Below are 13,431 nucleotides of genomic sequence, written 5' to 3'. Positions count from 1 at the left end.
TTGACTCTGCATAATAACAAACAATAAGATGGGTCAAATTTTCCACCGGATTAGTTCCAAGTGTTCCTTTTCTGTGGTTGCACTGATTTCAAAATGTTTTTTATGGCATGCTTCATGAATGCCCCTAACAGAAGATACTGTAGCTCTCCATAAACACATCATAACTGTCTTAATATAATAACGTACGTGTGAGTGTTTAAAAGTGAGAGCCATAAAGAGAGACTAACTGTCCAAATGCTATTATGCGTGCTCGTGTTTATAACATTTTTACATGTGTATATGACACAAACAGACACTCTGGCATAAGCTGGACAAACCGATCCGGTCAACGTTGCAGTCGAACAGAGGATCTTATTAACTCAAGTGTTCCAGTGCTGACATGGAGCAGATGTATGGAGAGCAGTCCGACAGATCTAGCCAAAACGTTCTGGACAGAGAAGATAACTGTCTGCCGCAATCGCAGTGAAAGATTACACGGGAACTGTGGACACCCAATTTCAGCAGCGTGAGGAGATGGTATAAAATCTGGCCAATCCCTCTGAGCAAGAAGCATAGCTCAATTTATCCGTCCTCTTTTTCCTCCGAACCCTGGACTTGAGTGGAAAGGGCCAGTATTGCAAAATAACTCTTTTAATTGGAAAGACCACAAGAAGAAAGCCAGATTGAAAAATCTCAGAGCTGAGTGGTGCCACTGACACAGCAGACAAACACAGAATCTAAACACATCTGCTTTTGATGATATTGAAGTGAACGCTCTTAAGACATCACCGCACATGAGGATTTAGTCATTTACTCCCCACATGTAACGGACCGTCGTCAACGCATCATAATACTCAATGGCTTATGTGTATGAAGAGTAAAATAAGTGATTACAAGGACCCTGACTGAGAGCTCTGGAGGAGAGGATCCTCAGCTTTTTATCAGGTCTTTTGCTCTCTTTGCGGTACAGGTACGATTGATCGGAACTCCAGAAGCTATTTTTTGATGGTAAAATAATCTATAGTGCAGAGTAGAGCAAAGTTTGATCTACAACCCCACAGATGACTCTCTGATGTGTTCCTTGGCTGTTGGTCTGCAAAGTGAAATGCCATTAAAATGACAAGACGGATTATAGAGCGGGAGAGAGGGAAAAGGATGCAAGGGACTTGTAGCTAAATCTTTTGCTCTCATTTAAATTTACGAGGCAGTGATTACTAATATGTTGTGAGCGTGGCCTTTTCCTGTTCATCAAACCTGACTTAGGTTGGATCGCTTCTCAGGATAGTATGGCTAGACCAGCTGAAAAGAGGAACGGAGAGAGAAAAAGTTACATGTAATGGGAACGGTGGAAGACCTTTCCTTTCTTCATCTCTTTTTTTTGTTGTTCTGTCCCACTAGGCCATTTTTAATTTCATAATCAGACACGCACTACTGATGATATACAGCGGGATGTTTATCAAAGTTTATGATAGAGGAAAAGAGAGATTGAGGGATGTGGGGGGGTTGACAACAGCCAAGTAAGTTATTTAGTGTCTTTGTCTGGCAGGTTTTTGCTGCAGCTCTCAGGGAATAGCTATCAGATTGCATTTTACGTATCGCTGAAAAGTATGTCAGTTCCCCCACATGTCTGCGCTTCCACTGCAAAAATCCTCTGAACAGATTGAAGGTCTCATATGAGTCATGGAGACGATGATGACTTGTAGTTGGAGGCAGGTAATGTTTCACACACTCGGGCCTGTCTCTCCTGCAGACTTAATGTTTTTCCAGCATTGATAGTGAGAGAAAAACACTTAGTCATCCAAAGCCTTTTCATACAGTCCTAACGCGATAACTTCTGTTGTGATTTGGTGCTATATAAATCAAATTGAACTGAATAACTAAGACATAAGAAATGTTGAATGCAATACTTCGTCAGGCTCTGTAGACTTGCACACAATGTGTTGCGGTGTAGGGATGGGGATAATAATTGCTACACAACAAACACAGGAGGGAACCCTTCCTACACTCCAGTCTGTCAGCATGATGGTAAAACACATTCATCATGGTGAAAGGTGGAGAAAATAATGTTTTGGCAGCAGAGACCGAAAAAAACCCACAATGACATGTTTTCCCCTGTCAAAGGGGATTTGGTTCGTAGTTTCAAAAGAGTGCCAGTGGAATACTCTCCGAATCAGTCAAAAAAAGAGTCGCAGCTGAACATGAAAACAAATCTGATGACACATCTCTCTAGTTTCTTTGTAATTAAAGCGTATTTTAATCATGTTTGAATGTTTTAACATTACAGTAATTATGAAAGGGGGGCATATTAAGGTTGTTTTGATTTGCTCTCATTTATATACTTTTATTATGGCAGATATCTATGTTAAACATCGTTAATGTTCCAAAACTGACCTGACTGCTTTGTTTGTAATGGTTACCTCTATTTCCCCCTCGTGTTGACATGAGATTGTTTGTATATGCCTGCAAACGGCCATCCGTTCTGATGTTACTAAGGTTTTCCATGGGTTGTTGTCTGTGTTGTCTAGTTGCATATTTCAGACCAGATTCCGGCTCAAACATGTGCAGATGTATTAAAGACGTTTTCATTTTGTCTAAAGAAAGGAAAAAGAAGTGAAATTTTGCTACTATTTGATTACGTACTGTAAATCATGTAAAGATATTCCAGCAGAGCCCCAGATAAGAAATATAGACCTGGAGATGTGCATGTTATGTTCCCTTTTAAAATAATATCCTCAGACAGTCATCTTTAGTAAAGTGCCCTATGAAATTTTCATATAAGAACATGTTTAGTGTGGTTTAACCAGCCATGACAGATGGCCTGTATAAGAATCATATGTACTAAAAGTCCTGGAAAAGTAATTCTTTCCGTTGTTGCTGCTGGCTTGTTCATACTGAAAGTGCCTGCCAGAGTCTATAGTTTAGAACTGTCTGGCAACTTATTTTATGGCCCTCATTTTTCCTCGTCATAGTTTTCTTTTTTCTGTAGACCAGTGGCACTATAAATTTGGCATAACCTGGCAATCAGTTTAAGGCTCCTCTGTCTCACTCAAGCTCAAGTACAGATCAACAACAGACACAACTGTGCACATTTTCCATTTCATTGCAATCCTTCCTGTCATCCACAGTAAATCTATCTTCAGTGTCCTTTGTCCTGCAACAAACTCTCTTGTTTGATTGTCACCTCCTCCCCTCCTCATCGCCCTTCTTTTTCCATCCTGTTTGTCATCTTTATCAGCCCCTTCCTGTCTTGGCCTCTTCTTAATATTCCCCGGGACCCCAACGCTTAAGTTTTCCGTGTACAATTTAGACAAAAACAAAGCGAATGGCTGTGGTATCTCACATGAGGTCATCGCAATTTGTGGCTTTGCTGCAGCTGGTTATCTTATTCAGTCTGTACCTCTGTTTATTTAATACTCCTCACAATGTGCTTGTAAATCAGAGTAGAATGTAAACTTGTTTCGGTGAACATTTGGTGCCCTTAAGTTTAAGGTAAGAATTTGGGGGGGGGGGGGCCCATCCTTATTACTTAATGATTGCAACTTGTAAGTCAATTAAATGTTCAAGCAGAGTTGATGTCAGTTTTTTCTTGACAGCCCTCATTTGAACCATATGTACCCAACAGTGTAGAAACAGCCAACTTTAACAGTCCCACTCTGCTCTAACTGCTGCTTAACCAGACCAGCACATAGAAATGATCAGCTGACTATAGATTGGCGTAGCAGGCTTTTTACTGCACTTTTACTGCAGCTTTTAAAAACCCTCTCTCTACCAGAGCTGCCTCGTCAAAGCCTTTCTCCAAAGACTTGCCTGTTGTCAGATTTTAGAAAAAAAGAAGCTGCCTGTTTGTAATGTCTCAGTGGCAAGTGAGAGTATAAAGCCACAAGAATAAGGAAATATAATAGTCTCCGGAGAAACTGTGGATCAGTTACCTGGTGCTGAAATACACGTGAGGCAACTGGCCTTTCTTATTACACTGCTGAAAAACAATTGCGCTTAAATGATTTCACGTCTTTACTTCAAACTTAGATGGATGGTTAGATTGGATCCTTTCACCTGAGAAGACAGGCCCAGGTGGTCCAGGGTTGAAAGATCAGTGTAAGTTGTTGAAATGTTGTGGTGTTGGTGAGCAAAGCAGACGCCGGACCGCCTGCGTGTCTCTTCTCGGATGTACCGCCTACCTGGGTGGTCAGGTGGTGGTCCAAACGGCGAGACACACAAACACACCCACCTCCCACCAACTATGGAACGTCTCTGTTTGGGGAATCATCACCAACAGTGTGGAAGCTGGAGAGGAGGATGATTGACATGGTGTCAGGAAGAAGGAAAACGCTTATTTAAAAAAGGAAAGATGTTAAATAAACCATGGGTGAGACAGGCTAGGGTCTCCTACTCCTCTGATTTGACCGCATCCTGCCTGTCATGTGATGGGACAGCTAGCTCAAAGTTAAAGGAGGCTCCATACAGGCTAGTAAACATTGTGAGAGGATGCTGCAGGTTCTTCCACATTGTTTCTCTTTTTATAGCCCTCATCTTCCTTCTGCTGTCCTCCTTTTCCCCACCTTGTATCCTCATCCAGACTCAGGCAAAATAGACCCCAAGGTATCACCTCACCCACGCACGAATGTCTGCTTTTAACATCTGTATTCGATACATTGCATCTTTACCCCCGCTGGCTGCCTCTAACAAGTTCTCACACACACACACACATACACACACAGACTCACCCTTGAACGAGCACAGCTTCTCTTTGCGAAGAGCTGTCCTGATGCGGCCCAGGTCAGGGAGTTGGGGAGCAGTTGGTTGAGGTTGTTGCTTCCAGACAGCCAGTCTCACAGGGGGTATTGTGCGGGGGAGCTGCACTCTGATTCAGCTGTTCATATTGTAGTCCAAGTCGGCTGGGCTGGCAGGGATTAGGGGAAGAGCTTGCACAACATTTTTCCTACTGTTACGTCAGTGTCCCTGGCCTCCGGACAGCCCGCTGGGGCGAAAGGAGGGTCTGGGTTCCCCATGCAGTGTCTGTGTGGTCTCCATCTTTACCTCATCACTGAGGACAGCAGCTGAGGCCAAATTGAGTCCAGCCTGGTACTCAAAAGAAATGACTGTTGTTGCGCTGTTGGAATTCTCTGTGTTCGAGTTCCAAAATCACCGCCCATAAAAAAAGTGTACAGAAATTACTATCAGTGCTGCTGCTTTCACAGCTGCTGCTTCTTTGCGAGACTTGTATTAGCAGAGGTGATTCATTGATTTAAAGATCCTCAGAAAATGATTCCACACCATTTCAGTAACTGAATAATTGTTTTTAATTCATTTATCAAGCAGATACATCAAACATTTACTGATTAATCTTTTGAATGTAAGGATTTGCTGCTTTTCTGTTTTTCATCATTGTGTATTGAATACCTTTGGAAAGAAATAAGCAAAATGTGTCCTTTTTTTGTCTCATTTTTGCCAATTCCTGCAATTTTACTGCAAAAAAACCCCACAACATTTTCCAAATTGCATCTCAATTTTTGAGAAAGGCGGTTGCAAAATTGAGCATTTTTGACAGCAACAATCAAGTAAACAATGAAGTGAAGTCCTGGAGGGACTGCCTGAATAGACTAAGTACATTCGGTAACATGCTGGTGTATACAAACAGTCCTCTGGCTCTGTGCATAATGTCAATTTCCCTGATTCTGTGTTTCAGGAGCTGTCAAGCTGTGGCTGGAACAAGAAGGAGAAGCACAGCTCGGCTCCAAACGTTGTGGCCTTCACTCGCAGGTTCAACCAGGTGAGATACATACACAGTGCTGCTTCAGGTACACCCCAAAAAGAGAGCAAGGACAGAGAAAACAGTCATCCTTTAGCCATGAGCTGTCTAGGAGTTAAGAGGTTATCATGCTGGGCGATTAATCCTATTTAATCTTGGCTTCCAACGTTTATGAAAACAAGACAATTAAGATATATCTATTATTGTGCCACATTCCATTTCACAATGATTCTCTCATTTTGTCTTGTGTTATAAATGAAGCACATCATGTGTTGGAGTAGCTGGACAGCACAGTAAGAAACAGACAGACTGGAGCTTTTCCTCACAGCACGAATGTGTCTGAATTAAACAAACAATCAAATGTTCAGTAGTGGAAACTGACTTATTTAGACATCTACAGGCTACTTTGTTTTAATTTCGGTCAGACTTTGGAGCAAACTGATCTCTCCTTTCATCCAGCTGCTCGGCGCCGTGCTTTCTCTGTCTGCAGTCTGTTAATTGCGCACACGCTTACTTGTAAAAAAACTTATTAGAAACCTGGTTACGTGCATAGATGGCAGAGAAATCGGTGTTCTTCAGGGAGTAAAATTTACCTGCATAGAGTTTCTCTAATCCCATACATACTCATATTCTCTTTCACATCGCAGTTCAGAAATAAGTCGAACAGTGTATGTATTTCAACTATTTTGGTCTAATTTATTTTTATTCATTTTTATAATGGTGATTATGATTTAACCCTACGAGGTTACAGTTACTGTTTCCATCATGTCCTCCAAATCATCACTGTAGGTCTTCTAGACATGGCTGTTTTATGAAATCCTGGTTGTCACAGCAGCTCCTAATAAGCTCCACGTCTCCTCCATGCCAGTCATATAACTCCATTAATAGTCCCCAGGTGAAAGGCAGGTTATTTTGTCCTCAGCTGGTCTTTGGTTCTGGCATTCAAGAAGGCATTTAATGTGCTTTTGCATGTCGATGTAGCACGTGTCTGAACATTTCCAAATGTATGCAGGAGTGTGTATGGCATGCTCTCTCAGTGCCCTGTGAAATCATCAACAGGAAGTTGTGGGTAATGACGTAAGAAGAAGCCATGCCCTTTAATCCCATTCCAGTGTTTTTACCATGCTCCTTTAAGACCCACTTTACTGCCCTCCAGTATAAATATGTGATGATCTAACAAGAATGTGTTGCTGTGGAAACTTCTCCATGTATAGCAGATCCCAAACGGTGATTCAAGATGTTAGCAGCTCACATTCAGCTGCTGGGAGCCAAGGAAAATGAGCTTTTTGGATAATGGGACTTGGACTGGGAGGGCAGAGAGTCCCAGAAAGCTCCTTCGCATGAACTGCAGCCATGTTCCTCTTCTTCCATTTCTCGGGAGCCAGTGGAGTAGAGGAGAACTGGCCGGTCTGTTTAGCAGGCGGCAAGGAGAGAATAATTCTCGGACAATTATGATTGATGCACAGTAATCTGTCAAATGGGGTTTTGTGCGGAGACAAATCAGCAACTTGCTTAAAGTAGTAACACAAATGTTTTTATCCAGTAATCATACGATCAAACACTGAAGCAATAATAAAGAATTTGTGGTGATTACTAAATGGGAATATATTATATTCTCACCACAAAGACCTAAACAAGACATTATGCAATTAAAGCTGAAAAAGCCTGAAAGAAATGACTAATTATAATGAAAGGTGTGGATGGAAGCTCAAACATCAGCTATATGTCCAGAATGCAGTTATAAACGTGTAGAGGGTCACAATCACCATCTTACTGGATGATATCTCGATAAAATTGTAGTTTCTTGAACAAAGCTAGAAATGCATAAATCATATCATCATTATTACGATTATTATTATTACAATTATTACAATATGCACAAAAAAGCTATGCTTAGTTTTTTCTTTCTTTATAGTAATATAGACGGCAAAATCAGCTGTTTTCCGTCACAGAAGTCCTGTAAACTGTGATGCGAGTAGTTACACCACATGCACACCTGCTGCGTAACTTCAGGTGTCTGGCTGTCTCTGGCTGTCCTGCAGTGCATTTTAACGGTCACACCCATGAGGGGGGCATACTGCATAAAACTGCAATCTGATCTGTACTTTGAGTTTGTGTTTGTTGACAGGGTATTATCTGTGGTTACGAGAGTTGAACACTGGTAGTGGACTATCAGCAGCAGTCTGCAGATATCAGGCTGATGTTTTGTCTAGAAACACAAACCGCAGCAGATCATTGAGTGAGCAGACCTGTCTGTGCTGAAACTGATTATTAAACAGGATGTCCATGATCTACTTAGTTGAAGCATCTGGTATTGACAGTCAATAGCTGTGTGGGATAACCTGTATTTTGTGTGTAATGATGATAGCCTTGCAGGTGACGCAGGTCTTTTATTATTGTCGCTCAACCATCTGTTTAAAAAAAGTATGATGTTTCAAGGCTGCATATAGCAGGCAAACTGAATTCGATTTAAAATTGTGAATTGACCCCAAGCTTGAAAAGTATCTAATAAATCTAATTTGATTTTTTGGCTGTATCGCTCAGTCCTAAATCTCTCAACCATTAAACAGATGTTAGCATGTCATGGATTACTTCACACTCAGTCAGCTGTAACCCCAACATTTTCAGCTCCATCCATCTCCCCCTCAGGCCGTTGAATGATCCACAGTTATCAGCTTGTGACTAGATATGCAGTTCCGCTTATTTATGATTATTGAACCTCCACCCCCCCACCACCCCACCTCCCTCTATTCTACATTCAGGAAAACAAACAAGAGGAAAGTAGCAGGCCCAGACAAGATCTGTCCAGCTGTACTCAAACACCATGCAGCTTAACTGACTCCAATGTTTACTAACATTTTCAACACCTCGCTCTGCCACTGTGCTTCAAGCCAAGGACTCAATTATAACCCCTGTGCCAAAATCAGCCATCTCCAGCTCAGCAACAACTGCCCTAACATCTGTGGTCATGAAGGCATTTTAGCACATAATCCTCTCCAATTTGAAATCCAACTCTGATGGATGCTTACTGAGCCAACAGGTCTGTTTAGGATTCTGTAACACTTAGTCACCCAACACCTACCCCCGCATCCTATTCGACGACTTCAACTCGGCTTTTAATACGATAAACGAGGTCTGCATCCTCTTACCCTGTCTTCTTCCTCTACACGAACCATTTCACATCACACCACAGCTCAGTCTCCTCTTCTCAAACATGCAGATGCCACAACCATAATTGCTCTCATAACTGACAACATCGAAGACCGATACCATGAGCAGGTAGCCCAGGCGGTCGGTTGGTGCCTTGATAACAACCTCCGACTCAACACATTTTAAACACAAGAACTCACTATAGACTTCAAGCACAGCCCCCTCCCCAAAAACCACATAGATATGTCTTAGGAGAACCCATAACCATCACTGACTCATTCAGATTTCTTGGCACACAAATCATCACACACTCAATACTAACCACATTACCAAAAACGCCCAGGAAACCCCTTTTTTCGTGAGACAGCCTAAAAAATTGAAAGTTAAACAAAACCTCTTGCTTCAGTTTTACATAGGCCATCATTGTGATCAAATCCACCTCATCCGATCTGGTGCGGCTGCAAGGACGGTCACATATGCAAAAAAAAAAACTGCAGTCAATAAATCATCCAAGATTATTGGCACCCTCCTCCCATCTGTTGAATCACTAAATCACAAACAGGCTAAAAGAGCAAAAAAAAAAAAAATCATTTCTGATTCAACTCACCCTGCGCACCCAATCATCACATTTAAAAACATTTTTTTCCCCACTGTTGTAGAGAATCTGAACACTTCTCACTAACCTGGACAGATGAACCCGCACTCATAACCTTTGTGTCAGTCTTGTAAATATTATCTGTGATTTCTGTCTTACGGTAGTCTGCTGTGCTAATCATGTGTCTAATGTGACGCTTATCTGTCTGTTGACGTCATTGACGTCTGAGTTTACCCTCCATCCTGTACCAAAAGCAAATTCCAATGACCTCGGCAGTGTAGTCATTAATAAATGATTGATTGGTTGATTGAAGTTCTGGGACCCTGCAGTCCCATCTGGAGGCTTTAATATGCTCATAAACACAGTCCCAATGATACAATTTTTGCTTCAGCACATACTGTGAGACCTGTAAAGACAGGACCGTTTCTGCACAGCTCCTGTTTCCCCCTAACCCCCCCCTCCAGTCACACATACACACTTGTGTACGTACCTATGTGGAGCGTTGCCGTCACGCTCAAGTGATCTCATCGCAGTGCTGTTCTGCACATGCTCTGTAATGATCCCCATCAGTATAGTGATTTTGAGGAAATGCTCTGTCCAGACTGACCTCAGATATAAAGTTAAACCACAGAGGAAACTAAATGTGAAACTGCAGCATGTTTTGCTCCCAGATTGGAATTGCATTTTACAGTCACTGGAAACTCCGATTTACTGTACAATGAAGGTGGAAGGTAGATGTGATAACTTCTGAGGGTTTTCTTAACTTGAGCGTGACAGTTGCGTCTTCACATGAGATCACCGTCTGGAGGTAAGAACTGCACATTTAAAGTAAAAGGCAGTGGAAGTCAGCATATATGATTCCTTTTCGCTCACTTTCATCACAACCTCATTGTCTTTACAGATGAAATCATGAAAACTGAACACATGTGGTTCTGTTTTTTGGAGATGCGGTACCTGCATAGATTGCACTCAGTTTAATGTGTGTGTCATGAGTTTATAAGAGAAGATGAGTGAGTCGCTGGATGAATTTATCTCCTCACTCCTCAGCTCTTCACTTCTTCCCAGAAACAAAAACAAGTCACGGGGCTGCTTCCAGGAAAAAGTAGGCTAGCCCAGCTGTAGGTTAGGATTCATCCACATCAAGAATGTAGAAAAGCACGGAGGCACAGACACTTAATTTATAGACACACACACACAAAGAGCATACCTAGTGGTCTGTGGCTCTAGCGGTGGAATGCCGACCACATAGGCAAAGTCAGTCTATCAAACGCATACTAAAGCCTAACAGGAGAAATGAATGAGCGGTTTTAGAAACTGAATGACACGTCTAAGTTAGAAGAAAAACTAGAGATGGTCAGTTTGCCTGAGACGGTCTTATCAAGAACACAATGTGCAGACAGCTGTGGGCTTTGAAAGTCCTCCGAGCCCTGTGGCGTAGAAGCTAACTTCCCCTCCCATTACCTCTTCTCTTCCCTCACTCTTCTCCTTTTTCCTCTTTCCATTCCCTCTCTCCCAAGAGTCTAAACACTGATTGATTCACTGACTTGACTGTACGTGTGTGCACGTTTGTGTGTGTGTGTGTAATCAGAAATGCGGCTTGCCAGCATTCTTCCCTAAAGAGACAGATTTCCGACATCACTCTTGGTCTAGCCAAGCACTCTGAACACACACGTATGCACACAATCCTTTCTTGGTTGACATATTAGGAATCATGATGTGTATCTGTTGTGTAATCAGTTGGAATCTGTTGGATTTTCCTCAGAACTTCTTGTTTTTCCTCACGACCAAATTTCGTATTGACTCTAATGGAGTGTTCCCATTAGCAGTCTGCCCTGTGCTCTCCTCCTCTGCGAGATACTCGGTTCAGACCAGAGTAGTCGTGACTGTCTGCAAGCCTTGGTTGCGGACACGAAACTGGAGGTTTAACGAGGCAGAACTCCCCATCTTTCAACATACCTGAAATCCTCATTGCAGAATGTAACACATGCGAGATAAAGTTTTCTGTGTCACCAGTTTTGCAGTTTTGCCCTGGCACTGCAGCACTGATTCTGTTTTTGGTCAGTTTGTGAGTGATGCTTGATGCCCTAATCTCCGTGTGTCTGTGTGGTTCTTTTCTTTTTTTCAAATCTAGACAAGTTTCTGGGTGGTTCGAGAAATCCTCCATGCGCAGACGTTGAAGATCAGAGCTGAGGTTCTGAGTCTTTACATCCGCACTGCCAAGGTACACACAGCCATGAAAAACATGACGTTGCGGTTTCATCCCCACAAATGTTTGCATTTTGAACTCGACTTACAGCTCTGTGTACTTTTCCTTCCAGAAATTGTGCGACATGAACAACCTCCATGCAGTCATGGCTGTGGTGTCATCATTACAGAGTGCTCCCATCTTCAGACTCACCAAAACATGGGCGGTGAGTATATTTACCTTCATTTTAAAACAAGCCAAGTTTATTAGTAGAGTGCTGTCAATAATCGGCAACGTCACAAAGATCTGCGCTAAAACATTGGACACATAAATGGAGGCTATTAAAAACTAACACACAAGTGACATGACAAGATTAATGGTAGAAAGCAGTAAAAATAACAAAAAAGTAAGCAGACTTTTCAGAAAACCTTAAATTCACTCTATTTCGTCGTTTTTAGGGATGTCAATGTCCTATTTTTATTATTTCTTAGCTTTGCCATTCCATCCCTGAGCAGTCCCCAGCACCTGCATACAGATGGTGGGGACATTCTGAACACATTATTCAATCGTAGACTTTTTTTATGCAGGAAATTACATATCAGTCTATTTTATGAACATGTGAAAGGGACAGCCAATCTGTTTGAGTTTTCTGGGTGAAGATGTTGAGCTTACATAATGACATAATGATGCTCTGATGTAATGGAAATTTTTAAAATTCGTGTCCACAAAACCACAGATTCTTTCAGCCAGTCAGTGAATGCTGTTGCAGGCGAGGACCTTGCACACCTGTCTTTTAGAAGACACACACACACACAAGGACTTGGTGCCATCTTCACAGTCCTTGTTATGTCTTCAGTTCAGCTGGACTGTGGTGTGATGCCTCATGACTGCTCTGCACAAGTGAATGCAGCTCTCTTGCAGTAGCAGTAATAAGCAGTCTGTTTCTAACTAGAAAGCTGCATACCTCTGTGCTCTGGCAATGGTAGTATTCTCAGCAAGTCAGTAAGTAAGTTAGAGACAAGAAACTAGCTAGAGGGGGTCGGAGGCTTACTCACAGTCAGAAAATGTTTTGACGAGGACATTAAATTGAAGCTTTCTAATGGTTTTCATTTTGTACAAGCTGGGTGCATTTTATTCACTGCAAATTATAGCCGAATGTTACCTTGTATTTGACAAATAAAAAATCCCAATTATCTCAGCAGGATTGGATAGTGGAGGGATTGACGCCAGCACATTAAACTTTTTAAATGTGTGGATTTTTTTCGCTGGTTTTGTTGAAAGGTGACAGAATTTAGACGTTGAAGAGAAAAGGTTCAAAATTGCAAAAACTGAAGCTTGCTGATGATTTCTTGCAAGATGGCCAATTAGCCACCAACCAGCACTCACAGAGAACACTGTATTATCCGCCTCTTGATGGTTGTGCATTGTGCATATCAGCGTGCACACTCTTTTCATTTATGATTGTCAGTCCTCTCAATCTTTTTACTGTTACTGTTGCTATTCAGACAGCACCATTTCAGACTTTACTCTTTAGTAAGTGTAGCTGAATAAAAGTGAATTAATTTTCCTTTTCTCTTCGCTCACTGTATTTCTTTCCTTCTTTACCTCACATATATGTAGTTACTGAGTCGGAAGGATAAGGCGACATTTGATCGGCTCGACTTCCTGATGTCCAAAGAAGACAACTACAAACGTCTGAGAGACTTCATAAGCAGCCAGAGCATGGTCTCCTGTATACCGTACCTAGGTAACGGACACAAAAATACACACACA

At 41.9% G+C, this 13,431-nt stretch overlaps 1 protein-coding gene across 1 annotated transcript in view; it reads left to right on the top strand.

Annotated features, from left to right (window-relative positions):
• The window catches only part of ralgps2 (Ral GEF with PH domain and SH3 binding motif 2), a 72,703-nt gene that overhangs the window by 27,267 nt on the left and 32,005 nt on the right, over nt 1-13,431 (top strand). The window contains exons 6-9 of the mRNA XM_062424922.1: nt 5,666-5,749; nt 11,605-11,694; nt 11,792-11,884; nt 13,279-13,405. Coding sequence (XP_062280906.1) covers nt 5,666-5,749; nt 11,605-11,694; nt 11,792-11,884; nt 13,279-13,405 — 394 coding nt within the window. The remainder of the gene's footprint in view (nt 1-5,665; nt 5,750-11,604; nt 11,695-11,791; nt 11,885-13,278; nt 13,406-13,431) is intronic.

The sequence above is a fragment of the Scomber scombrus genome, chromosome 8 (assembly GCF_963691925.1).
Source record: "Scomber scombrus chromosome 8, fScoSco1.1, whole genome shotgun sequence".
NCBI classification, from domain to species: domain Eukaryota; kingdom Metazoa; phylum Chordata; class Actinopteri; order Scombriformes; family Scombridae; genus Scomber; species Scomber scombrus.
The sequence above is the reverse complement of the archived record's forward strand: the minus strand, read 5'-3'. Positions and strand labels throughout refer to the sequence as shown.